General features: G+C 41.1%; 1 protein-coding gene across 1 annotated transcript; it reads right to left on the bottom strand.

The window, feature by feature from the left end:
* Positions 1-3213: 3213 nt before the first annotated feature.
* On the bottom strand, positions 3214-21843 carry GINM1 (glycosylated integral membrane protein 1). The gene is made up of 8 exons (XM_069010692.1): positions 21705-21843; positions 13044-13103; positions 12771-12867; positions 9874-10025; positions 7548-7704; positions 6682-6812; positions 5784-5947; positions 3214-4155 (listed from the first exon to the last, which is right to left on the bottom strand). Exons 1-8 carry the CDS (start codon positions 21807-21809, stop codon positions 4047-4049), a joined length of 975 nt encoding a protein of 324 aa, XP_068866793.1. The 5' UTR covers positions 21810-21843; the 3' UTR covers positions 3214-4046.
* Positions 21844-25184: the final 3341 nt, after the last annotated feature.

Below are 25184 nucleotides of genomic sequence, written 5' to 3' on the forward strand. Positions count from 1 at the left end.
TTTTCAAGATTTTAAAATTACTTCAGTTCTAGAACTCCTTTCATCAGAGTATTTACTCTTGAAAAATTCTCTTGTGTCAATAAAACCCCGCAAACTAGCCCTGCTAAGTGAGTCAGGGATGCTGAGAAAATGGGACAAACAAGATGCCGATGGTTTTCCTAGCTGATATTGGTGAATTCTACCCTTAAATGGTTGTTAAAGAACCTGTGCAAAGGCTGAGGTGTGAACAGCAACCCTCACGCTGGGTCAATGGAGTCAATGAAGTTTGAGCAAGGAGTAAGATCATCACAGGTTTGCAGTAGCTGTTAAGTAATATGAAAATACATCCAGCTGGTGTAAGCTAATTCTGTGCAGCCAGCAGTAATGCTGTCACAGGTGTAGTTTCCTTGTTAGTTTGAGAAATGAAAAGCTTTCTGGCATTAATTCTGAAATACGTTTTTCTTCCTTGACTGACTGCAAGCAGCAAAACTCCAGACTGGTGAGTTGGGTCCTGGTTTACACGGTTATTCTGGTAAGGCTGTTCTGATAAGGCAGCATGTGTTGTTTGTGCTCAATTGATAACCCTGACTTTACAGTTGACATCTAAATTCTCTTTTTTCATCACTTAGTAAGTGGCATGTAGAAGCAGTTATCTGAGAATGGTTCTGCAGTAACCATCCAGGTGATTTAGATTTTGCTGAACAGTGGTAATTGTAACTAAAACACCTTTAATTTCTATTCATCTTCTACTATTTTGGAAACTTGTCTTCCTGCCAGCTCCTCCCAGTGGAGCCAGCTGTAGTTCTGCTTACGGGTAAACTTCATGATTTTTTGTGAATCAAACAGGTCTGGACTTTTTCCAGCTGGTAGATACATGCTGTATAAAGCTTGCTGTGGAATTCCTGCTCAAATGTCCCTTCAGATGCTGCAAGGTAGCTGGGAAGGACAAATGATAATGCAAAGTTGCAGTCTGAGTAGGAGGCAAGTGCATTTCAAAGACACAGCTGTGGTACATGCCATTATGGTGAGCATCTTGTTATTGTGCCTAAAATTCTTCACTGTGTTGTGAGTGACAGCTGGACACACTGAAAGGGGACTTGTAGCAGCGTCAACAATGAGAGGCTCAAGTATGACACAGATCTTGTAGAGTTCCTGAATCCCTGGGTAGACCTGGCATGATGAACCCAGAAATGAAGGGGAAAAGTTGAGGTGAGTATACAGGTATGTACATTTATAGACTTCCATCTCCAGAATGGAAAACAAATTTACTACTTTCGGATAGCCATATGTGTCAGAGTTAATAAAAATATGCAAGATTTTGAAGATGTGGGTTCTTACTTTATTTTCCTGTTTGTATGTTAGGGTGAGAGTGTAGCTGTCAGCTGTTGTTGCAGGAGGAGATTTTTTTTCTCGTAATTCACTGCAAACAACCCAAAATACTCAATCTGTCCCCAGCGTAAGAAGGGAGAGTAGGCAAGCTTTGGTCCTTGGCAGCAGTCCAGTAAGGGGCCACTTAGACTAAGTGTGATATATTTTGAGAACTCCTAAAGTAAATCTCAATTTAAAAGCAGTAGTTTAGTTTTCAACCACCCCTGTTCACTCTAAATGAACGAAATTACCATCTCTGTAATGTGTGGTAGAGGGAGGAAAAGGTGGTAGAAGCTGAATTTGTAGCTCAGAGGTTCATTTTGGTTTGGAACACTCAACGTGGTGATACATGGCTCTGAGGGCAAGAAGGGCTGCAGTGAGAGCCATAGTTTGAGAGATGATGTTGCTCTTTCTAAAAACCTGCTCCCATCCTACCAGGGATGTTTTTGGGTAGCTGGGTTTTGTTGGGGTTTTTTTTCAGTTCCCAGTCCCCCCACCCCAATTCTTTCCCCTAGAGGGCACATGTATCCTTATCAGTTCCTGTTTGGAAAAATGAGACCTACCATGACTGGCATGCAGGACAGTTGCCCTTTCCTTACTGTCTTGGCTGAGGTGTTTTTTAAATCGATTTACAAAATAGTTCAGAGTGGTGCTAGCTCAGAGTAGCACGCCTCTGAAAGGCATGAGACTTGTGATTTGGGAAAACCATGTGCATGTTAAAGCAGAAACACAAATGCTATTAGTTTTTTAAGACTTGGTTAACTCCAGCTTTGTAAAGCAGCAGAAACTGTCTGGCAGTTACTGTATTCAAGATTTGCACTGTTTTTAGAATTTCAGTAACCTCATGGTGGTACTTCTTTCCTGGTACTTCATAACTTCACAGAAATCAGCCAAGTTTTGAAGCAGTATCAACACTTTTTCAGGCGTAAGCATGCATTTGTTGCAGCTGTTTAGAGCAGCTAAATCTCTTTGTGGCTGTTGCAGGTGCTTGGTTTCCAGTTTCATAAGGAGGGATGCAAAGAGCACATGCAAGCAGCTGCTGAGTTTCCATCTGCAGTGTAATTCCTACTTAGTGCTTGTGCACTAAGGAAGAACTATTGTGTTTCTTGTCCATCCTATTTTTTTTTCCCAGAAGAAGCTAACTTCAGCCTTGTTCATCACTTCTACTTGAACTATGCTAATAAAGGGGCCAGGGAATATCCATGTAGAGATGTTTGTTTGCACTGTTTGAAGACTGGCTCTTCTCTGTGTAGTCACCATTCCTGCGCTAGCCCTAGCAGTTTCCTGTTCAGCCATGGGTGATAACCCCTCTGCCTCTCACAAGGTACCAGAGCAAAAACCAGAAAAACAAGGGGAAGTTTGAGCAGTGTCCCCGTTACCTTGGGCTGATGTGGTGTGTATGTATCACACTGCACTGCTGGGTGCTGAAGTTTGGTTTGGTTTCTTAACCCACCCAAGTCAGCGTTAGAAATGTTCCTTTTATCACTGCAGTGCTGTCAGTTCAATGAGACAATGAGAGCTGCTCCTGTCACAGACCTGCTGTAAGGACCAGCATCTGAGTGACTTGGATCTCATTAAACTCATGATAATGTTTCCTTAGGACAGGAGGAGGGGGGAATCCCAGCTTTTCTCCCTCACTATAACACCTCCAGCTGAACATGGGTAATTCTGATCACTCAGATGATAACTGTGCTCAGTCTAGTGCCAGGTAGTTACAGTTCTGAGATTATTTTTCTATTCATCCTATTGACAAACAATTTTTGTAAGTAAGAACAATGAAAAGCTAAGAAAGAAACAGTGCCCTGCGTCTGGAATGTTTGGCAAAGTGCTGTTTTACCTAACTATACATGCACACATGAACACAGATTAATAAACAATTTAAATGTTTATTTGAAAAATGTTAGCAGTACAAACTGGCATGAGCAGACTGGGCCTACTCAGCAATGGTAAGCCAGTATTTCTGTAGACTAAGGGAATTTTTTATTTTTCTCTTGGGACTTTATCATAGAGTACTGCTGTCACAGATATAAAAAGCAAGCTGGTTACAATTGCTAACAATTTTTATGAGTGGAAGGGACCATAAAAATGTAAAGTGCTTGAAATATAAATCTGCCTTTTAGATTTTTGTTTTGCATATATAAAATGCCAGATCTTTTGAGTAACACAAATGTTTGGTAGTGGTATCTTCCTTGCAAGACACACTCGATCCTATGAGAGCTGGAACCAGGTGGGGCAGCTTTGCTTAGGTTTGCAGGCACAGCTGATGTTTGCAATATTCCCTCATCTTTTTCTGAGGAATGCTATCTGTGGACTTAAGGACACCCTGAATTTCATCATCTTGCTAAGTCAGGACAGCTGACTTGGTTTATGGGCATGAAGGCAGCCAGGATCCTGTCCAAGGTGTGGAAAAGTGACTTCACAGAAGTTAAAACCAATGGTAGTCCTCAGGGTGGAAAGCTGCTCTATTCTGAAGCTTCTGAAAAGGCAGCTGTTCTATTTTGAAGCTTCTGGAAAGGCTTGTTTATGGAGAGGCACAAGGAAGTCAGCTTTGGACCTCAGCCTGAGTGGCCCTTTATCAATTAATCAACTGACTTAGTTTTCTTAGTAGGAAACAAACAAGGTATTAAGATCAGGTGCCAAATATCAGATCAACTAAAAGTGTGTTTTTAAAACCAGTAACTCCAAAGTAAATAACAGTTTTAAGTACATGCTTTCTCATCTAAATTATTTTTCCTGTCTGAAAGTTCTGAAGGCAGGCTGATGGCAGTCACAGGTACAAAGCTGACTTGATCCAGGAAGAGGATGCCTCTGAAAGGTAAAATTACCTGGCATTAGAAAACAATACACAAAACAATTCTGTGTTCTAAAAATTAGACTTAAACTCCCCAAACTTAGTTTAAATCAATGCATCAACTAAGTAGTAACCTCATAATATCTCTTACATGAAGCTGCAGTGAAAAATGCTTCCAAAATATACTGGCTGCAGTTTCTGGGGGCTCCCTTTGCACAGTTTCTATGTCTGAAATGTCAGCAGTGTAGGCTCTATCTGCTCAGTTTCATAGTAGCCTACAACTGTCTGCTGTCAGGACCTACAGCTGATTCTCCAAGACTCATATCTGCAACTGTGTCATTCACCAGATGAGATGTTCTGCTCATTCTTACTAGTTTACAATCATGAGTTAAACCTTTGCCATTTTTTAGAGGACCACTTTACACAGGTAGGAAGAAAATAACTGTGTGCTTTAGGGGTTGTTTTTTGGGGGCTTTTTGGGTTGGTTTGTTTTTTTAAAGTGGAGGGGATGGTTCAATTTATTTAACAAGGCATGAATAAGCCCCATGTTCTCCAACTGGAAGAGAAATTGCTGCAAGCTGGTTCCTCTACTCTATACTGACCTCTGATATGGACAGGCCATCAGCCACTTTGCTGAACAGTTTGTTGGGATTAGAATTTTCTTCTTAGTTCTACTTAGTTCAGTTTTACATGTGGCAGTGTTAAGCTACTTACTGCTGGGGGAAGTACAAAGTGTTTCTCCACTCTTTCTGCCCGAACCAGGGAAGCCCTCCCATCTGACAGCATGCTGTGTGAAATGTCAGGGGAAGCACTGCCCCTTTTATCACTGCAGTTTCCAACCTTCCTGATCTTTCAACCCTCCATTTTTCTGGTCTGTCTGAAGGACCAAGGCCACTCGTACTCCTGAGTGGACACATGAATTAACTGCATGCAGGGCCATTCAGAGGCACAGCTGATCAGCTCTTCCAGAGCTGACTAAGGTTGCTTTGAAGTGCACGTGTTTGCTCATTCCAGCACTAAATCTACACTGATTTATTACCTGCAGTTACTAATTCATCTTTCCACCCCTTGTTCTGAGACCTTGCTTTCCCAAAAAATCTTGGTGTTGCTGGTAACATACCATGTGGAATAAGCCATTGCAGGCAATCAGCTTTATTTGTGGCCTCTTGCCAGCACCAGTTACTGTGGCTTGGAAGCTGCCTACAGAGGTAGAATTCCCTTGGAGAATTCCCATGCAAATTTGGAAAGCCAAATTTGAGGCCTTTCAGAGCTACTGTAAAACTCCAACACCATAGGAGTGTAAGATTTAGAGATGTTGGAATTGTTTAGCTCTAGTTTCTACCCTCCTCTCTTGGAACTATGTTAATAGTGTCTCACACTGTAGCCCCTAGAAGACTTGATAAAAATTTGGCAGTGTGACAGCTCAGCTAAAGATATTTCCATCGAAATACTTTCCCATGTTTCTCTGAAATGCCTATGTGTCAGAAGTGCACTTGGAATGGAAAGTTACCACTAGCTTTCTCATTGAATTGTTGCTACCATTTTCCTACAGAGTGGGGCTGCTTCTTCAAAGATTTTTTTAAGTCACCGTTTTGCCTTCATCACAGCAAAAAAAAAAAAAAAAACAATTACAAAAATTACTTACTTATTTTCACAGGAAGGGAGAATCACCTTTAAGACTTTGATAATAAGAGCTGCTCCAACAATTCCAACAACAACAACTTCCATGAAACTAAACAAGATAGGTAAAGATTGAAACCAGAATCTGCACAACCCTTTTCTCAAGTCTTCCACCCACTGGCACATCACCTACAAAACAGGTAAAAAAACAGATTGCAAAACAAATTAAATGCTGGGTTTTTGGGGGTTTTATTTAGCTACTGATAAATCACATTACATGGTGATAATTTTAAATTAAACTCATACATGCTTAAACATACATAAAAGCACGATGGAATTGACTGGTGGCTCAACTATCTTTATCCTTCAAAGTTTGAAATGGGTGAAGGTTTAGTTCTGTGTTCATTAAGGGCCCCTCTGGAAAATAAAGGACACTTGAACAGAGCAGGCAGTAGGTTATAATGGTGAGTGTTTTGGCCACAGAGGAGGCCATGAAACCCATCCTTGCCTAAGATGGAACTGAAATTTCTCCAGCTCTTACTGTGTTTCCTACAGCAGGTAAGACCAGTGGTCTCTTTCTCAGAGGGGTAAGCACTTGAGCAGAGTCAGAAGAAAATGGTGTAATTTAAAGCTAAGCAATATTTGAAATTGTCATAAATTCTTAGCTCTATATAATGTAAATATCACAACTGACTATCATGAAGTATCTGTGTGGTCAGAACATTGCAGGATTCAGAAGCCCATTGGATTCCTACTGGACTTGTCACTGGTGAAGGGTAATTTAGGTGGGGGCATTTTTTGGTTTATTTGGGGTTTGTTTGTTTATTGTTTGGTCTTAGTGGTTGTCTGTCTTTAAATAACTGTATTTATATACTAATAATTATACTGGTAATTAAACCAAACAAAAAAAACAACAAAAGCACCTTGTAAGAAGATGGAGGTTCTATCCTAAGAGGGGTCTCTGGTAACTTGCCAGGTAATGTCTCTTCATCCACTGTAGTTTCTACTTGCTGGATGAGGTACTGACTGGTAGTTTGCAATGGATCTTGAATATCTGAAGAAGAAAACTAGATTTAGTGGGGAGCTTGCTTTTTATTTGACTCACTCTGCAGGAAAATAGAGACATGCTGCATTTCTCTACTGTACATTCCTCAGACAATTACAGCAAGAACACAGAAGGCTTCTCTTTCTTTTGACTTGAGTAGTGAACTTGATAAGAAGCAGAAACAGCGTTACAGTGCAGCCTTTAGCTATGCCCTTAGCTGTAAATTTCAGCTGTCATCAGATTAAAAGGTGATAGACTAGATCAAAGTATTCTACTCCAATTAAATCCTTGAGAGATTTTGATTAAACAAAACTGAAACAAAATTAAGGCACCAAATAACTTCTCTTGCTTTTAAGTTATTCAAGTTTAATTACAGAGAACTGTTCTGTAGTTTGGAATTAACCCAGACAGGTATTTCCTCTACAGTTTTCCCTTTCATTCTCAGGAAATAAGGGGAGCTTTAGGGAAACTTCCATCATAGATCTGAGAGAGAAATTTATTCCTGTCAGATGTCTGGACTGCAGATTGTCAAGTATCAAGTACTTCAAAGGAGAACAGATTTGAAAACAAACAAAATACCTAATAACAAGAGCTGAATTTAGGTGTTTAAAAAAAATAAATACCAAGCCATATAAAATAAAACTCTTCCCTGTTAATGAAGAAACTGTTTCACTACATAAAACAATTATGCTCTTTTACCCTGTAAAATATGGATGAAAATACTACTTAACAGCCGAGAGATACCTTTTCCTGAGAGGTTGGGCAGTGTAAATAACACGTCGTTGTCCCTTGGCATGGAATACAGCATGCTCTCTTTCAAAGGGACGGTGTAGTTGGAATGCCTAAGTACTCTCAGGTCCTTTACTAAAATATCTATTTCTGTTACTTCTTCCTGCTGAACCTACAAGAGATGCAAACATGAAATTACTGAGTTTAAAGCAAGACTGAAGCAGGCTGGCAGAGGACACCAGTACATTCCAGAAAACTCCAAGCCACTAAGATGTAGACATAGGGCTGTTATAACATGAATTAGTACTCTTTGTTTTTACATACCACACTTCTGCAGACCATACCACATCAGAAAATATGCTGAACAGACAAGGTCCCTCTCCCTGCAAAAGCATGTGGTAGTCAATCCATGGGCTTTTAACCAAGTCTTACATAGTACATCACTGTCCTCTCGCAGGGAGGCATTTTAGGGCATGGAAAATGTAATGAAAGCATTTACAAACATTGAAAGTGTTGCTGAGGCAAGACTGACACTTCTGCTTTTGCAGGAGCATTGCTTTTTTTCAAAAGCTGAAAGCCAAGTGTCACAACATTTGACAGTGTCCTGCTTGACATCCTTGTCTCCAAACAAGAGGCATGCACTGAAGAGATGGACCCGGCAGTGCATAAGGCATTGGCTGGATGGTTGCACTCTAGAGAGTTGCAGTCAATGGCTCAATATCCAAATGGAGATCAGTGACAAGTGGTGTGCCCAGGGATGGGTATTTGCACTGGTGCTATTCAACAACTTTGCTGGCACCATGGACAGTAGGATTGAGTGCACCCTCAGCAAGTTTGTTGATGACATGTTGTGGTCAACCTGCTGAAGGGAGGAGATGCCATCCAGAAGCAGCTACAGAAGCTGGAGAGGTGGACCCCTCATGAAGTTCAACAAGGCCAAGTGCAAGGTGCTGTACCTGGGTTGGGGCAATTCCAAGCACAAGTACAGGCTGGGCAGAGAATGGAAAAAGAGCAGCCTTAGAGAGAAGGACCTGGGAGTGCTGGTGGATGAAAAGCTCAACATGACCTGGCAATGTGCACTCACATTCCAGAAAGCAAGCTGTGTCCTGGGGCTGCATCAAAAGCAGTGTGGCCAGCAGGGTGAGGGAGGTGATTCTGCTCCTCTACTGTGCTTATGTGAGACTGCTTTTGACTTAAAGGAACAATCAAGGAAACAGTATTAGCCTTCTGGTTGTTCTTACTAGGTCCCTATGAAAATCTGAAATGCATTGTGATGTCTAGTTTGAGGCCTGAAATACAATGCCACTGTTGTGTAATAACTGAATCAAACCACGGTATTTTGGGCTATTACCAGTGGGATAAAAACATCATTGGAAAAGCTACAGACCTCTCAGTGGGGCTTTTCATTAACAGAGTAAGATTCTGACATGATACAGATCCCTGTAAAAAATACTACATGCTGACCATGCAATTAATCAAGGATCAATGGTATTATCATCATAATCCTTTAAAAAAAGAAAAAGGCAGCAGAACATAAGCCAGCTTCAAAAAAGCCTGTGCACATGTAAGATGCAGACGTGCAGAAACAGAAATATGACACTGCTGCTGGCTTCAGCATCTGGATCTTCTCTACAGAGCCTCTTTAGTTAGTTAATCAACTACACCATCCAGGTGATTTTGAGAACTTAGTTCTGCACATTTCAATCTCAGCTAGAATTGCAATGCCTCACATTCACTGGTATTTGTGCAAATACAGTTAGAATTGAGGGGGTTGAGGTGTTTGTTCATCTCAAAGTCCATGTTCATTATCAAGACTCAAATTATTTTCTATGCAAAATCTTCTAAGGCTTAGCTCTTAGGTGTAGTGGGCTTTCACAATAAGCCCACCTGCCGTAAGAGTTTCCTGCTGCAAGCTGTTGCCCATGCTACATGCTTGAAACCTTTTGTTAGCTTGGAATAAACAATGGGGAAAACCTCAGGACTCAGAATGAGCCCATGCCCCTTTTGTTTGTTTTGTACATTATTTTATAAATCAGCTCTCGCTTGTGAGTCTGGCTTTGCTTGCACAAGTTCACGTATTCAAAGAGCGTGTGATACAGTTAATGATAATTATGAAAATATGAATAGAAGCGTTAAAACTTGAAGTTTCCTCATGAAACAGCCCCACTAATATACTGCCAGCTTTGCTGTTATCTCCCTCAGTACTGTGTTAGTTAACATTAATTATATACTTTGTGCTCTAATCACCAGCTAGATACATGTAAACATTTTAATTCTTGGGAACTACTTGCCTCTCCTAAATTAAAAACAAGCAGAATGTTGCAGCAGGGCTTTTTTTTACCTGTTTTCCATCAATTTCTGTCACTTCTTCCTGAATGACAATCTGGTGCAAATCAGAAGTGGATGCCAAAGGCCACTCGTGAACCATGATGCGAACACTGACGGTTCCCAGGCGCTGCTGATCCGGTAAGTTATCCAAGCTTCCGTTCTCCACTGTTAACACACAATGTCACAATTTGCAAAGAGAAACCACCTCAACCAGAAAGCAGCACCCAGCCATAGAGAAAACAGGTGCAACTCTGACACAGATGCCATTGCACATGTAGCACCTGAATGGAGAAGTCAGGGGACCACTAGCATCAAAACCAGAGATGCCAGAACAGCAGTAGCCAAGTCTGTGCTATGCTGATGTCCTTAACACTTCCAGTAACTGCTTTTACAACCAGTACTAATCTGGGCAACAAGTAAAACAGATGCCAGGATTTTTTCACCAAATCAAACTCAGAGCAGGTCTCATAACACAGCAGAGCTGTACAATCCCCTGACTCAGGCAGCCTGCAAACAATGTCGCATCTGCATCTCTGCCTCTGAGGTTTGCATCTAAGTGCTCTAAGCAGAGCTCTTTGGCTTGGTTATTGCTGCATTTGGATTTTAGTTGTCCAAAGAAGTGCGTAAGAGTAATGCCACAGCCTAGCCAGCCACCTGTGTAAACATCTAGGTTTGCACAACATTCCCCTTCCTCTGAATACAGAAGCAAATATGCTCTTTTCCAGGCACACTGCATCTACTACTCAAGATGAGTGCCAGTTCCCTCCTACATATTTTTCTGTCCCCCTCTCTGTTTTCATATGTGATTGGTGACACCTCAACCTCTCTTCCTACCCAAAAGCTTTCAGCTATTTCAACAACCTAATATTCTACAAGTACACACAGAACTGCCTTTCTACCCTGGCTGTTTCTGCATAGTCTTAGTATCCTTCTGCCAATTACCACACCTCTGCTTCAGGTGAAGGCATGCTAGAACTGAAGTCCTGCAGAAGCACAAGAGTGGAGGTGAAGGGTCTCTTCAGCATTCAGGCAGCAAGGGACGTGAACTGAGACCAAGCCATCCCTGCTGCTACGCCTTTGGTGCTCTGTGTGTGTGTCACTTGCAGTGCTGAGTCTGTCAGGTAACGTGGGGTTAGGCTCGACTTGGGTCTCTCAGTCACACAGTAACTACTCACTGTGTCCATTACTTTTATGCTGTGATCCCTGTCCTCATAAAGCTATTTTATTTAAAATATGGAATACTTTTTGGCATAATTTAGTAATATCTTCTATTGCCAAAATTAGTGGCAGAAGGAGAGAAAGTTCCCTACAGGTGTGAGCCAGGGCACTAACCTGGTTGCTGAATGTTTTCTGATTTAGAGCAGCAAGCATGCATTAAAGGCCCAAAGCCCTTAAGATGCCAAGCAGCAGAAGCTCCCTGTGCTCCCAGCTTTTACCATATGTCAGGCTGCTTAACCACCACTACATGCACAGGAGTGACAGATACACTTCCAAAACTGACATCTGGGGATACTTCAAGTTGGGATGTAGGTGCCAAGAATGATCTGACAATTATGTCAGAGTATGTGGTCTCTAATATTCCAAAGCATGATTATTAAGGTCAAGTTTTGTTTTTATATACATTCAGGAGTATTTCCCCCCTCTATCAGAAAATATCTTGATATTTCTTTAGCATTTTACAATACTTCCTGAATCTGTTGTCAAAAATTTAGTAAGTAAACAGTATAAACATTACATTACAGGTAACAGAGGGAGGTGCTGTGCTGGGGACTCAGACCCAAACAAGAGAGACAGTTCCAGGTTTCTAGCTCTCAGGTCAAGTCAGTATTTTCCTCACTGTTTCAGATTCAAAACTAGTCAGTGAAAGCTATAAAACTATGATTTGGGAAATTAATATGAACTACAGAAGAGTGTTCAGGACCTCTCAGAATTAGTCAATAAAATCATATCTATTTTTCTGGACTGAGTTATTTTGCAAGTAAATGACATTTTGCCATGTTTTTTTTATCAGAAAAAGAGAAATTGATTACTGCTCTCCCTCTCCAGAAAAGAAGTCAAATTAATAATTGATGATGCTTGGGAAAGAAGGGTTCAAGCAAGAAGGTTATGACTCAGAGAAGCAATTTGAAAAAGTGTTAGTATTCTGTAAGTGCCTGATGAGGATGACCTCAGAAATCAACCTAGAGATTGACTGAACCTGATGCAGCAGCAGATTGTTCTCAATAAAACAGAAGCTTAAATCAAATAAGCATAATGGTCTTTGTTTAATTAATTATACACTATGCTCTGTGGATCTCCAAAAAAATCACAGTACTTTCTGTTTTTTCACAAAAAATGTGGCATTGAATCAGAAGAAAAATAGCAGTTTCAAGACAATTTGAAGTCATTAACCACTGCAGGACCCTAGCAAAAGTGCAGTATTTGTGCTGTAATACCCTATCCAGCAGAAACTTGTTTGTCTAATAGACACAGAAGTGAGATCATTAAAAGATCTTCCTAACAACAATTCATACTTTTGTTACTGAATCTCCTTCTGGATATGTGCCAACCAACCTAGGGACACAGCCATTAGCAGGGTGGAGTTGCATCCTTCTGTTTACATTGTCTAGCCTGTAGTGCAAAACATTCTTTTGAAAAGATGGGCAAAGTCTGGATTTTAGATTAGACCATTTACACACAAGCCTGTTAATGTGACTTGAGATGAAGGCAGTAAGATTTTTCTGATCCATTTCAACACAAAAATTGTACTACCCGGGGAAATGTTTTGCTTCTACAATGCTCAGGTTTGCAAAATACAGAACACATAGCCATACAGAACACATTGTAAGCTTTGGTTAATAGACAACAGGGAAGCCAAATACCCTGGGGGTAGGAGAAAATTTTTAAAAACAAGGAAAAGAGAATACTCACATATTACTGTTTGACATGTTATGTGGGCAACCCCACTTTTCATGGGGAAGTCATTTAGATATACCTGTCCATTAACATAGGTGATATTAAACAGAACCTGAAAGAAAGACAGCCAGAATGAGTGTATGTTTCCTGCTCCTGTGCTGCAACTCTACTCTCAGAGGAACACACTTCATACTGACTGACGTCAGAATAAAGGATATATCTGCAGCTGCTGCAGACTTTGTTTTGCTACATATTAATTCACTGAATAAATAGAAAAACCGGACAAACCTGTCCTTTGTGAAATTCTCCACTGGTGTTCAGCATCGTAACACCAACTCTGATTGCTTCCTGGAAAAAAACAGTGAGAAGAGATCTGAGTTTGAGAAAACCCATAAGCCACTGCAGGCAACTTTCGTGCGCTGTCCTGGCGCATTCCCAGGCTTTCTATCCAGCAGACAGAGGAAAAAGGAATATGCTTTCTTGTTTCATGTAAGGATTAGTCTGGTTTTTTCACCCCTCTTTTTAATAAAGAGTATTGATGAGAAAGAATGACATCTGCATCCCCCTACGTATGGTTTCTGGTTTTTTGTAATAAAGATAAAATAATCATCATCATCATCATCACTTGTTTCACAAGGATATAATGGAAGTCTCTCATATTAGCTGAAAAATAATAGACCATAAAAGGTAAAAATCAGATTCTCTGTAAATGTTTTTTTAAGCACTCCAGTTAGTCTTCAAAGTGAAGTTTAATACATGTTAGTCTATAGTAAAGAACGTTCAGTTTTGTCAGCAGTAATCCTGTTTCTTTGGTTATGATTCCCAAATTATACCACAAGGGACACCTCAAACTTGCAGATAATTGGGATTTGTTTCTTTCTTTCAAACCCTAATGGCTGTAATTTATTGAATCACTCATTCTGTCCTCTAATTTCTCCCTTGTAATTTCAGGGACTGCTTTGCAAATGGGACCTTAAATCTCCCAGGTCTGCTCCTGAAAAATACTACATACAAAAATCAAATCTCGCTTGCACATAGCCAAAAGTAAGGATTGCCACACTGCTTTCCTCAGACACCTCTTCAAAAACAATGTTAAGCTCCATATTTTCCTTATGGGGAGCGTTAAATCATTACAACTTCATTTCATTAACACCTGGACGTGGCACTTTGTGCTATGGTCCAGTTGACTGGGTGGTGGTCAGTCAAAGGCTGGACTTGATCTTAGAGGTCTTTTCCAACCTAAATGATTCTCTGGAAAATGTCTCCATACCTTCACATTCTTCTTTAGCTCTGTAGCTGGGTCATGGTTTCACAACCAACAGTTAAAAAGTGAATCATGTCTCAATAAAAAGTTGAACATGCTCAGAATTTAAAATAAATAAAAATGTAAATACACAAAAAGACTTTTCATTTAGCATTTTTACACAACACTAAATTTTTAGCCAGAAAATATGTGAAACATACAGTACTTAGCATAATACAGCCCCATTCATGAACAGAAAGCTGCTGAAGTGTGACTATAATGTCAAAAAAGCATTGAAACAATGGGTGTTAATGAGCATACTCGAGTAGCCAGAACTGTCAAAAACTGAAAAACAACATCCAAGTTTAATTCAGCTGCAATCTGGCATCATGAGAAGAACGGTTTAAAACCTAACACAGATAGTCTTTGGGTTGGAAGTGACTTGGAAATAATTTTTTGTATTTCCCATTTGCCATATCAGTAGGAAGGCCACCGAGACCAAAGAGAAATCTCTTCCTCAATGCCCCTTCTATGAAACAGGTTTTTATATTGACTTTTCCTCAAAACTTAAATCCTAGATATTCACAGTAAATGAAAATTACCAAGTTAGTCAGACAACTGAAGTCTGTAACTCAAAATACAAACTGGATTAACTGTATAAACATAGGATGTATTCTGTCTTCCTGTAATTTCCTCAAACCACTTATTTTCTTCTCATATTTTAAGAATTGTGTGTATTAATAACAAAATAAAAATCCACCAAACTTTTAGATCTTTTAGCTCTTAGCATTCAGAACTCTTAAGTCTTTTATACTCTCAAACTGTTTACCAGATTACCAAAACTTTGTATCATTACTTCCTAGGTTTTTCTGTTTTCTGGGAATTCAAAGGGCACAAAAGATGGATTTTCCAGGAAGTCTTAAGAGTCCTTCATTTTTTAAGCCACAACTTACGTTTCAAGTTTTTTTTACACAGAAAGTATTTTGCAATCTTTTTTCAACATCTACAAAGGGACTCAGTTTACAAGAAAAAGGAAAGGACTGATGAAAAATAGGAAAATCCCCTCCTACCTTTTTTCTTTAAATCAAATGCTTTACTTGAAAGTGAAGGGCATGAAGGAAGCTCGGTATGCTCAACAATTGACTGTTAAATGTACAGAGTGAGCTATACATACAATGATTAATTTCCTTCAATTAACTGTGTCAGTTCTGTTGACACAGTATCCACAAGCACTGTCATGAATTCCAGAACAAACTTAGAACTTGCACTTGAAGAGCATGTTAAATGTTTAAGAAATGAAATATTTCAGTTGATCTCTTCTGTGCTGTCACAGGTTTAAAAATCAGATGGTAAGGTGCAGACAAGTAAGCCAGTTTAACCACTTGCTACCTCTGCTACTGAGAGTGCAGATCTCTCATGGACATCATCCTTCCCTCTCATCCATGCCAAGTCAGCGAGGTAATTTAGCTCATTAATGGCACAAAAACTTTCCCTTTTTTGCCAGACTATTTTTCTGTCAGTTGAACAAGCAAGGAAGAGCCAGACAAGCACAAGAGGTCCAAGAACACAGCTGGGAGGAATGAGCCAGGCTCCTTGTTCTGATGGACACAGACTGTTGGACTGCCTCTGCTGCGTGATGCCTCTATCCTTGCAGCATCTCCTTGGGAGATGTCTGTCCTCACCATCATCTCAGGTGATGGTGATGCATCTCCTTAATGGTACAGGTTCATAAAGCTCCTCAATAACTCAGAGCAATGATTAATATTCCCCTACAGCAGCTGTATCATGACCCTTGCAATTTTTTGGTCACACACAACAGAGAACTCATGCTGTTGCCATTCCTGTGACTAGTCTTTTCACATCCTGATCCAAAAAATTCTACTGATATCTTTCCATGTGCTGTACATCCATTCTACTCAGTTGTCATATGTTCTTCTTTTGCAATTTATGAACAGGTTGTTCATTAGTCTTCATATTTCCCCACGGAAAATAACAGTATACCAGCTCAGTCTTAACCCTTCCTTGAAGGCTAGTTTCACACTGCTGTCTTCCCATGGCTTCCCACTGGTCTCTCCTGCAGGGTCACACTCAAAACTCAATGGGTCTTGCTGTGGCCATCTTCCTGACCCTACACACCCCATACCAAAATCTACAGGAGGGCAAAAACCACCAGATGCATGCCAAATGCAATGAAAAGCTGGGCAGGAGTGCTGGGGGAAAGGAAGCAGCAGCTCACAGGAGAGCAGAGCACCATCCCAGCTGATCCACTTTCACCCCCAGCAGGGAACAGGTGATGCATGGCACTGCCCCTGTTAGCAGAAACCTGACTGGTACCCCTTCAGTATCTGCATGTTGATAAGTGCTCAAGAGCCGTATGTTGTTTATGCCTCCTAACAGGAGGGAAACAGATGTGGCAGGCCAAGAGCTCTTGTCCCAGGCTTTCAGGATGAAATGCCTGGTCTGACAAGCCACACTTGCTTAGAAAGTGCTCCAGTGATAACTCAAATCCCCATCTTTCCAATCCTAGGGCTGAAGACTCACAGACTTACAGAACATCCATTAATTTCAACAGAGGAATTTTTTTTTTTATATTGCCATAATAAAATTCACAACCTGAGGGTGGAGGGGAAGAAGGTGTTTTATAGTGCTTTGTAGATTTGTCTTGTGGTTATGTACTTCAGTACTAAGAAAGGTGAATAACCCCACATCCCTTATTTTGTAAACGCATAGTTTGCCAATCCTGCAGTAACAAAGCCACTGAGAGCAGAACATGGGAACTCTGCAGAAATCCATACTATTGAACCATCAATTCCTGGAGAAGCCTCAACTATGAGTGTAAAACTTGGTTGTATAACTTACAATACACTTTTCAGTATTAACAATATCATGAAAGTTTGCACAAATTTCAGACAGTCCTATAATTAAAAAGGTTCTGAATTCATTGGAATATGTGAAAAAGCAGTGCTTTAACAGAGCCAGAATGAAAGGACAGCCCCAAGAAGCAATCCAGGTCTCTAAGAATCAGGGTGTGCTTTCAGCTTATTGAAGTACTGATCCCCGTTCCATATTTCACAGCCCCTTAGCCCCTCCCGCGCTGATCAGTGCCTTCACACAAACTCCAACCTGCACTAAAAATGGTCCTATCATCCTTAATGCTCTTATAGGATGTAAATGTCTCTCCTGAGTTTTCCTATGATTTCTCACCCCCGTTTTAGTGCTCCAGCAGTGATATTTACAGCGGTAATAGCCACAGAACCTGCAAAGAGGACAGCACCCCTACCACAAATAAAAGTCATTCTGTTCTAGGACAGCTAGGCAGCAGCACTAACAGTGTGATGACATATACTACAGTGAACCACTGAATTTTTGTGAGCTTGGATCAGCAGAGGTAAGCATGTAGTGATCATTTTCTAATCCTGTTCTCTTTCACTGTGTACTGCAACAGAACCCAGGACTGTTAACTGGGGCAGTATAATCGCAGTAGCAGCAGAAGAACAGGAAGGGGAAAAGATGTCAGTAAAGAATATAAAGCATCTGGCATAAGTTAAAAGGGAATATTCATTAATTCTCAAAGACTAACCACACCACACAAATCCACAGAGAACATTTCACCTAATATTGCTTTTTAATGAAAAATGCCACACAAGACAAAGCTGATGGGTCTAATCATGCAGGAACTTCAAACAGATCTGATTATCTGATTAAGGAATCACAGAAAAACTCCTTCCACAGGCAGTGAGTACCTGATGGGGTGCACTGTACAGTTTCTCCCAGTACAGGGTAACTGTTCAGTCCTACACAGCTGCATCACTCACATGAACCCCATCTAGATTCAGCTGCTAGCAGCCAGCCCACTTGAAGCACAGCTGTTCTCTATTGAGGCTCTCCAAACAAGGCTCTTTCTGCACCACAAGGCCTGTGGGAAGCCAAGTGGGCAGCCCTAGGAACAGATGGCACAATGCCTTGCAAGATGGCCAGCTGTACAGAGACTTGAAAGGCAGACAATCCCCTCACAGGCATTACACAGGCACTGCTGATATCCTGTTTGCGACTGAAAAATGTAAAGTCTGATGCAGGTTGCCGAAGAGGTAAAAAATAGACAAAATTAGTAATTTGTTCTTACATCTGAGAAGAGATTACGGGAAAAGAAGTGTCTGAATAGACAAACAAAACCACCACACAAACTCATTCCACTTGAGTCCTGGCACTCACATGGACAACAACTGGCTCCAAACAGTGTAACTATATATTGCAGTCGAGGGCTCTGTGATCCATGCTTCACACAATTCTTTCGTCAGAATCAAAACAGAGCTATGTTGTAGGGTGAATCTTAACTGCAATCAGGCGTAACTGGATTGAGAAGTAATCATGGTACAAGTTTGACATGACAAGTTAGAATTCACAAGTTTGCAGGACAATAATTAGTCCCTCACATTTCACAAAATTTTGATACAAAATTTTCTCCATTAACGTTTGGCATTATTAAACTTCATGACAGTATTTAGGGTAAGAAAACTACATCCAGTATTTACTTAACTAGCTAAAGCTGAACTCTTTGTTAATATAATAATCTAACATGATGCTTTTGCTTTACTTTGCTTTTCTGAACAAGCACACTTACTTTCATTCCTTCCTTGTTTTACAATGATTCTTACTATAATGTGGCTTATCCTTCCCTTTGCCCTATGTATGTTACTAGAATGAACTGCCTTTGTATCCTCCCTATTAAACCAACTCCCAACTACTATGATATTTTATCATGAGTTTTAAAGGTGAATACTCAGTCTCCCATCACAGAGACATGGTTGCTGATATCATAGTGCTTTAACTTAATCAAATATACGCAGGAAGATGATGTCAGCTCTTTTAGGCCTAAAATCCACATGTGCTGGGCTGTTAATAGAGAAACTGGAATAAAGTGATGGAAGAAACATTTCAGCATGTTGCTATTAACAAGTTTCTTCTTTGATTAAAATACATTGTACTCACTGCATCAAATGGTTGATGTAGTGAAGATTATTTCCTGCTGTTGTAAAATGACCCATCCACACAGAGGTTTCTTGCAGGCAACAAATAATATGAAAACATTTTTTTTTCCAGGCAACTGAACTGAACTAAAAAGAAAAAAAAAAGTCTGGTAGGCAAGTATGTTATTTAGAAAGAACTCTGCTAGCCTAAATTATCGAGAGGTAAACAGAGTAAGCAAATAACATAGCGTCAGCGTTGCTTTTAGCTAGTTCCTATCAGCACATTAAAAAAATACTCTAAAGCACAAAACCTTATTCCTGACCTTGCACCAGAAACATTACTTTAATGTGAAGGTCAGTTCCCTTATTGCATCAGTCCCTGTATTTTTTTTAAAGAAAAAAAACCAACAAAACAACAACAACAACAAACCCTCAATTCTGTCTAAAATCAATCAATTTTTAGTCCAGTTTTGCATATCCAAATTTTATGAGGAGAAATAAAAATCTAACCAGACATGCTAATGTTTAAAAAAAAAAGGTCCAGATTTCAAAACAGCTTTTTTAAGAAATGACAAGTATTGCCCAACAATTGAGGCATTCACATTCCAGAACTGAACAAAGCATTTCAGCATTACAAAACGCTATTTCAGAGTCTTACGTTTTTTCTCAGTCCTTTTTCTGTAACATTGTTGCCATGAGCAAGGAGGTAAACTTTAACACCAGCTTTAATTCCCACATGGAAGAGTTAACAAAACATGAAGCAGCCAGTAGAGTGCAGCCAGTGGGCTCAGAGTTATAGAGCACAGTTGTGGTGTCCAGCCAAAACAAAGCTGAACATGTTGATGCTGCCTGCTCCCCACCAGTCTGTAGTCCCGAGCCATCCTGAGGAAACAACACAGTTATTCTGATCCCATCATCCACTGTCACTGAGCTCACGGCTTCTGAAGGCAGCTTGACAGCATGGCATTCCCACTCTGCCTATTCCCACTGCCGAGGCACTTCTGTTCCTAACAGGCCACCAAAAAACAGCTCAGTGTCAAAAAACATTGATTCTTCTACTCAAAACTTTCTCAAGACACATTGTTCCTTTTGCATCAAAACCAATCCTGTATGTACAAAACTAAATAGTGCAGGAGAAAACACAAGGTTTTAGTTTGCTAAGTTTAAGATTTAAAAAGAAAAAAACCACTAAAGTAAAAATTTGTTTGTCCCCTTTTTGACTCTTAAAAGAAATTTTCTGCATATACTTAGGCCACCAGGCCTGTATAAAGCTAAAAGAGTGCAGACACTTCCAAACTAGCAAAACATGAACTGACAAGACCACCTGAGCAGTACAGCACAAATGGACAAAATCAACCCCACAAACAGCACATCTGTGCCCATAAGACATAGCAGCCCAGTTCCTAAGTCAAGCCCATAATATTATCACTCTAAAACACACCTGTTCCATCTCTGACCCCAAGATGCCTTACATGAGACTGCCCCAGCACCCCTGTGCCCGGCTCAAGCCTTCACATCCAAAGACAGCAGACACAAATGTGCCTCTGTGTCCTATAAAACCATAGTGATAAATAACTTTAATGCCATCAAGTTGAAGTTTCAGTGTGGAAGTGTGAGTGTTTCTGGGTAGAAGGTGAGCAAGAGCGTAAGTCTATATTACACTGTCACTTCATCTGCCTTACAGCAAATTCAAGCCAGCAGTCCCTTTCCCAGAGGGATAAGCAAAGTAGCCACAGTTGAGCTCCCTCTGCTCTCTTTAGCACACCTGACTTCAAGCATTCATACACCTTTATAGGTGTATGAATATCTAGATCTCTGTTTTGAAATCAGAGCTGAGGAGCTCTCTCTTCAAAAGCTCATACAGAGAAGCAGAAACCAGGAAGTAAGGCCAGGAATGAATCCTGCTTTGTAACACAGGATGTACCAGTCCAGGACCTCCATCAGGCTTTCTTGGAAATGTTTTACTTAAATTACATTACTAAATAACTCTGGAGAGAAAAAGGACATAATAAATTTGCTCGGGTAACAGTAGACAACTTGACTACAAACCCCTCACAACTCTTCCCTCTGTGATCTTACACTTTGGGTTCACAATTATAACCATTTTAGAGGATGTATCTGGTCATGATTCAAGTGCTGGCAGAAGTACCCAGCTCTTCTGTAATTCCAGAGGTCAAAGATCACCTGCTTCTGTGGCAAACCTTTTCATTCCCACTGGAAAGACCTCCTACGTAGTACCCAAAACATTCCTCCCACTCTTTTAAAAAGATTTCATCAAGATACAGCATAGATATTGGAATAGAAAAACAGACAACACGATGCCTTGTGTATTTATAGATACACACCAGTACATCAGAACCCTTTCCTTGGTTCGATTCAAGAATAGGCTAGGCGCAAATGTGGACCTAATGCAGTGCGTACTTCTACGGCACTGAACTATCGAGAGGTAGGCGGACAAGCCTGAAAATACAATAGAAACACATCGACATTGCATAAAAGTAACCATCTCCCCCCCCCTCAGACCTGCCAGACACGGCACATCCAATCCTATACAGACGAACCAGCAAAGGGAGAGGGGAATCCTTGTCGCCCCGCGGCAGGGTCCGGCTCACCCCCGTGAGGGAGCGGGGCAGGGGCAAGAACAGGGAGAGGGACAGGAACGGGGACAGTGGCAGGGGCAAGGAGAGGGGCAGGGAAAGTGGCAGTGGCAGGCAGGGGGTGGGCTGGCCCCGGCGATACCTGTCCCAGCGGAGCGGCCGGGCCCAGCAGCGCGGCGGCCAGAGGCGGCAGCAGCAGCGACAGCGGCAGCAGCACCAGCTCCCGACGTCCCAGCGCCGCCTCCATCTTGCGACCCGGGAATTAAAACCAAGTGAAACATCAACAGGCGGGGCCGGGAGGAAGCGGGGAAGGCGGCGGGAGGGGGCCGGCCCTGGCCCGGCCCTGCCCCTGTCACTGTTCCTGTCCCTGCCCCTGGCCCCGCTCTGCCGCCGTCGCCGGGAGATCCCGAGTTCGGCGTTGCGGAATAAGGCGCGGGCACGGAGCTGCGCCTGCAGGAGCCCGTCATGCTTAATAGGCGACTGCAGCCTTTGAAAGCCCTAAGAGAAGTACCCGGATAGATAGTGTTAATAATTGCAGCTGTCTGTGTAATGGCCTGCGTATGTCTTGAGGCTCCCGTAAGGCGCCTGCTGTTGTCACCTGCTCTGCGTGGAGAGGGTCGTAGGGCCGGAGCAATACCGGGATGAGCCCTCAGCACCACACTGCAGGAGAGGGTTCTGGAAAGCAAAAGCAGGCAGACTACTCCAGGAGGGAGCAGGAACAGTCATCGGAAAGGAAGAAAATAAAAGATAAAGTTCCCAAGAGCTAGAGGTCATCATCCTAAAGAAGAGAAAGCGGAGGGAAAGTTAGTGGTGGCAGTCAAAACCATGGAAGTCTCAGGCAAAGACGAAGAGAACAGGCTGAACCTCCAAGTCCTCAGTGGATTTGAAGATAACGAGTGTTTTATTTGCAACAAGAAAGATTGCCATTACCTATTAGCAAAAACCTCCCAATGGTAAGCGTGGCAAATATATTAACACCTTGTCTATCTAGGGAGGTTTTAATACTGCCGTAAATTAGCTGTCCTATTGAAGCAATCTTTAGCCTGATTTTATATTGCTCTATGACTCCCGATTGGTTAATAATGAAGATAAATAATAAAACCCACAAAAACCATATTTTATATGCAGTTTGTATTCATGAGACATTGATACAAATATCTGGGACAAGGTGAAAGGCATTGGAAAATGACGCCTAAGAGAGTCATAGGTTGTGAAGTATGTTTCACACACTTCCATGAAACCCTCAAATATTTAATCCCTGAACATATTTATCATCAGCAGTTCCTACTGTTTTAGAGATCGGAAAAAACAAAGCCGACCAATTGCTTTTGTAATATCCACAGAAGTCAGGAATAGAGGAAGGGATAAAAACTGACATCTTAATTTCCACCGCATCTTTTTACCATCACCTAGTTTACCTAATTTCTCTCATGCCTGTCCCTAAGATTTTTTTTTTTTTTTAAATCTATTGTGTTTGGTAAACTGAAAGCAATGGGTAAAGGATCTGTTCACTGTGCAGTCTCATGAGGCTGAGAACTACGAGGTAAGTGAGCTCCCCAACACGGTGTTTTGCTGCCTCTTGTGACGGCTGCAGGAGCGCGTTCAGGGATACGAGGGCTGTCAGAATGCAGCTCCTGTCAGTACTTGCAGTCATTTGCATGTGCTGGTGGGAGGAAGTTTAAATTACCGAAATGCCTAACTCTGAGTTGCATTCTCTATAATTCAGAGTGGGTGTTGCCTCCCAGCAGGAGAGTAGTACAGGGTTTTGTGTAATAGATTCATTACCTCGAATGTTTACAAAATGTACCAGAGGCATAATAATTAATGTTATCAGGGTATGTAAAAAGGTAGGGAAGCAAAGATCCCTGATCTGCAGAATTTATAGATTCAGCAAAATTCAGACTGGGTTCTGAGCTGACCTTGAGGAATTTAGCATCTCGCTGAAATGGAATAGTAGATGAATGTCTATTCCTTTTTGACTCTCTCCGTTTGCAAGTTGCCTGGTAAACTTACCTATCAAGTAATGCTTTCCTTCTCTTTCTGTTTCCATTGTTCTTTCCTTTTTCTTCAGTCTTTTGCACCCCATTTTCTTCAATGCTCTTTTTTACATTCTTTTTATTCTCCTCGAACTTAGTTAAAACTTCAAAAATTACGGACTAAAAGTGCTTTCAAGTACTTCTGTTTTCTTCAAATTTCAAAGCTTTCATTAGTCTCACAGCATAACAGATGCCATAACAGTTTTAATTAATGTAAATGGTAAAATTCCTTGTGATGACTAAATAACTCATGGTCAGTTTCACAGGTGGACTGTCCTTGAGTGAAAGAGGAGCTACTCAGTGCTAGGAAAAGCTGGGAGCATAACAGGGCTTCCCTTTGGGCTCAGCTGCAAGGCTCTTAGGCTCCTCCAGTCTGCCAGTGGACATGTCCTGACATTTTTAACTACTATTAGAACATGTAACATTTTTAAGTATATGGTATTGAGGCTGACTACTGCTTGAGCTGCTGTGTGCCAGAAGTGCTGTATTTCATTAGGTTTTTATTTAAGTTAGAAGTGATGTCTTTGACTTTTTAAATTAGTTGTGAAAAGCCATTTTTTCTTTGAACCTTCATTACAGGCTCAGGTTATTAGGAGACAGAAGCCAGTGTAAAGAAAAAGGATAAAAATTAGGATTTAGTTTCGTTTATGACTAAAAAGAGTGCCTTCAGTTAGTATGCTTTCTGACTGAAGTGCAAAGTAAGAGTAGACTGAAGTGCAAAGTAAGAGTACTTAAAATAGCAAGTAAATAGTTAAATTTTAAGCAGCACAGGTTTGCATGAAACTGATGTACCATTTACATCCCTCCTAAAGTTTCAGAATAATAAATGTAATGTATGCTATAGTGCTTTCTTCTGTCAATAACTGCCATATGGATGGCTTAAAAGCAGCCTTGAATCAATTCTGGATTGACATACAGGCTGGGAATAAGCTCACAAAAACAATACAACACTGCCAACCACTCGATGACAGCACAAGCAGCTTTGAGAACTAGCACAATATGGAGGCAGAATACAATGCCCTGCAGTGCAGATCCTGGCCCCAGGACCAGCCCACTGTCTCCAGGAGCATCATGCAGCAGTATATTGTTGAAAAGTGAACTCTCTGCTTGGCTGTTTATAAAGGTGCTGCTATTACTTTTACTGCTACTGCAAGAGGAGATCCTGCTCTTACCAGCCTACACATGCCTCTGCACTCCCAGCTCCTGCTACCCCCTTTCCCCTTCGCTGGTTCCATTTTACTGTACAGTGAGTCAATTCAGGTCACTAATCTGGCAGAAAACAAATTCAGCAATAAAAAAAAAGAAACAGTTTTACAGCAGATTAGTGACTTGGACCAACTCATTATGTGATGAGTACCAGAGCATGATCCGGAAAGAGGTAGGTGAAGACAGTGTCCTGAAGCACTGGGGAGCTGTGGATCCCTTGTTTTGAAGGGAACAAGCCTATTTAGATGAGTTCAGCTGTAACACATAAGCCCAAGAACATACTACAGCATCTGCACTACAGGAAGGGAATAAATTCTGTTTGCTTGTCTGTCCTTTCAGGGGTGCCCACTGTACTGCAGGTCACGTTGTTACCATGTACT

The sequence above is a fragment of the Aphelocoma coerulescens genome, chromosome 3 (assembly GCF_041296385.1).
Source record: "Aphelocoma coerulescens isolate FSJ_1873_10779 chromosome 3, UR_Acoe_1.0, whole genome shotgun sequence".
NCBI classification, from domain to species: Eukaryota; Metazoa; Chordata; class Aves; order Passeriformes; family Corvidae; genus Aphelocoma; species Aphelocoma coerulescens.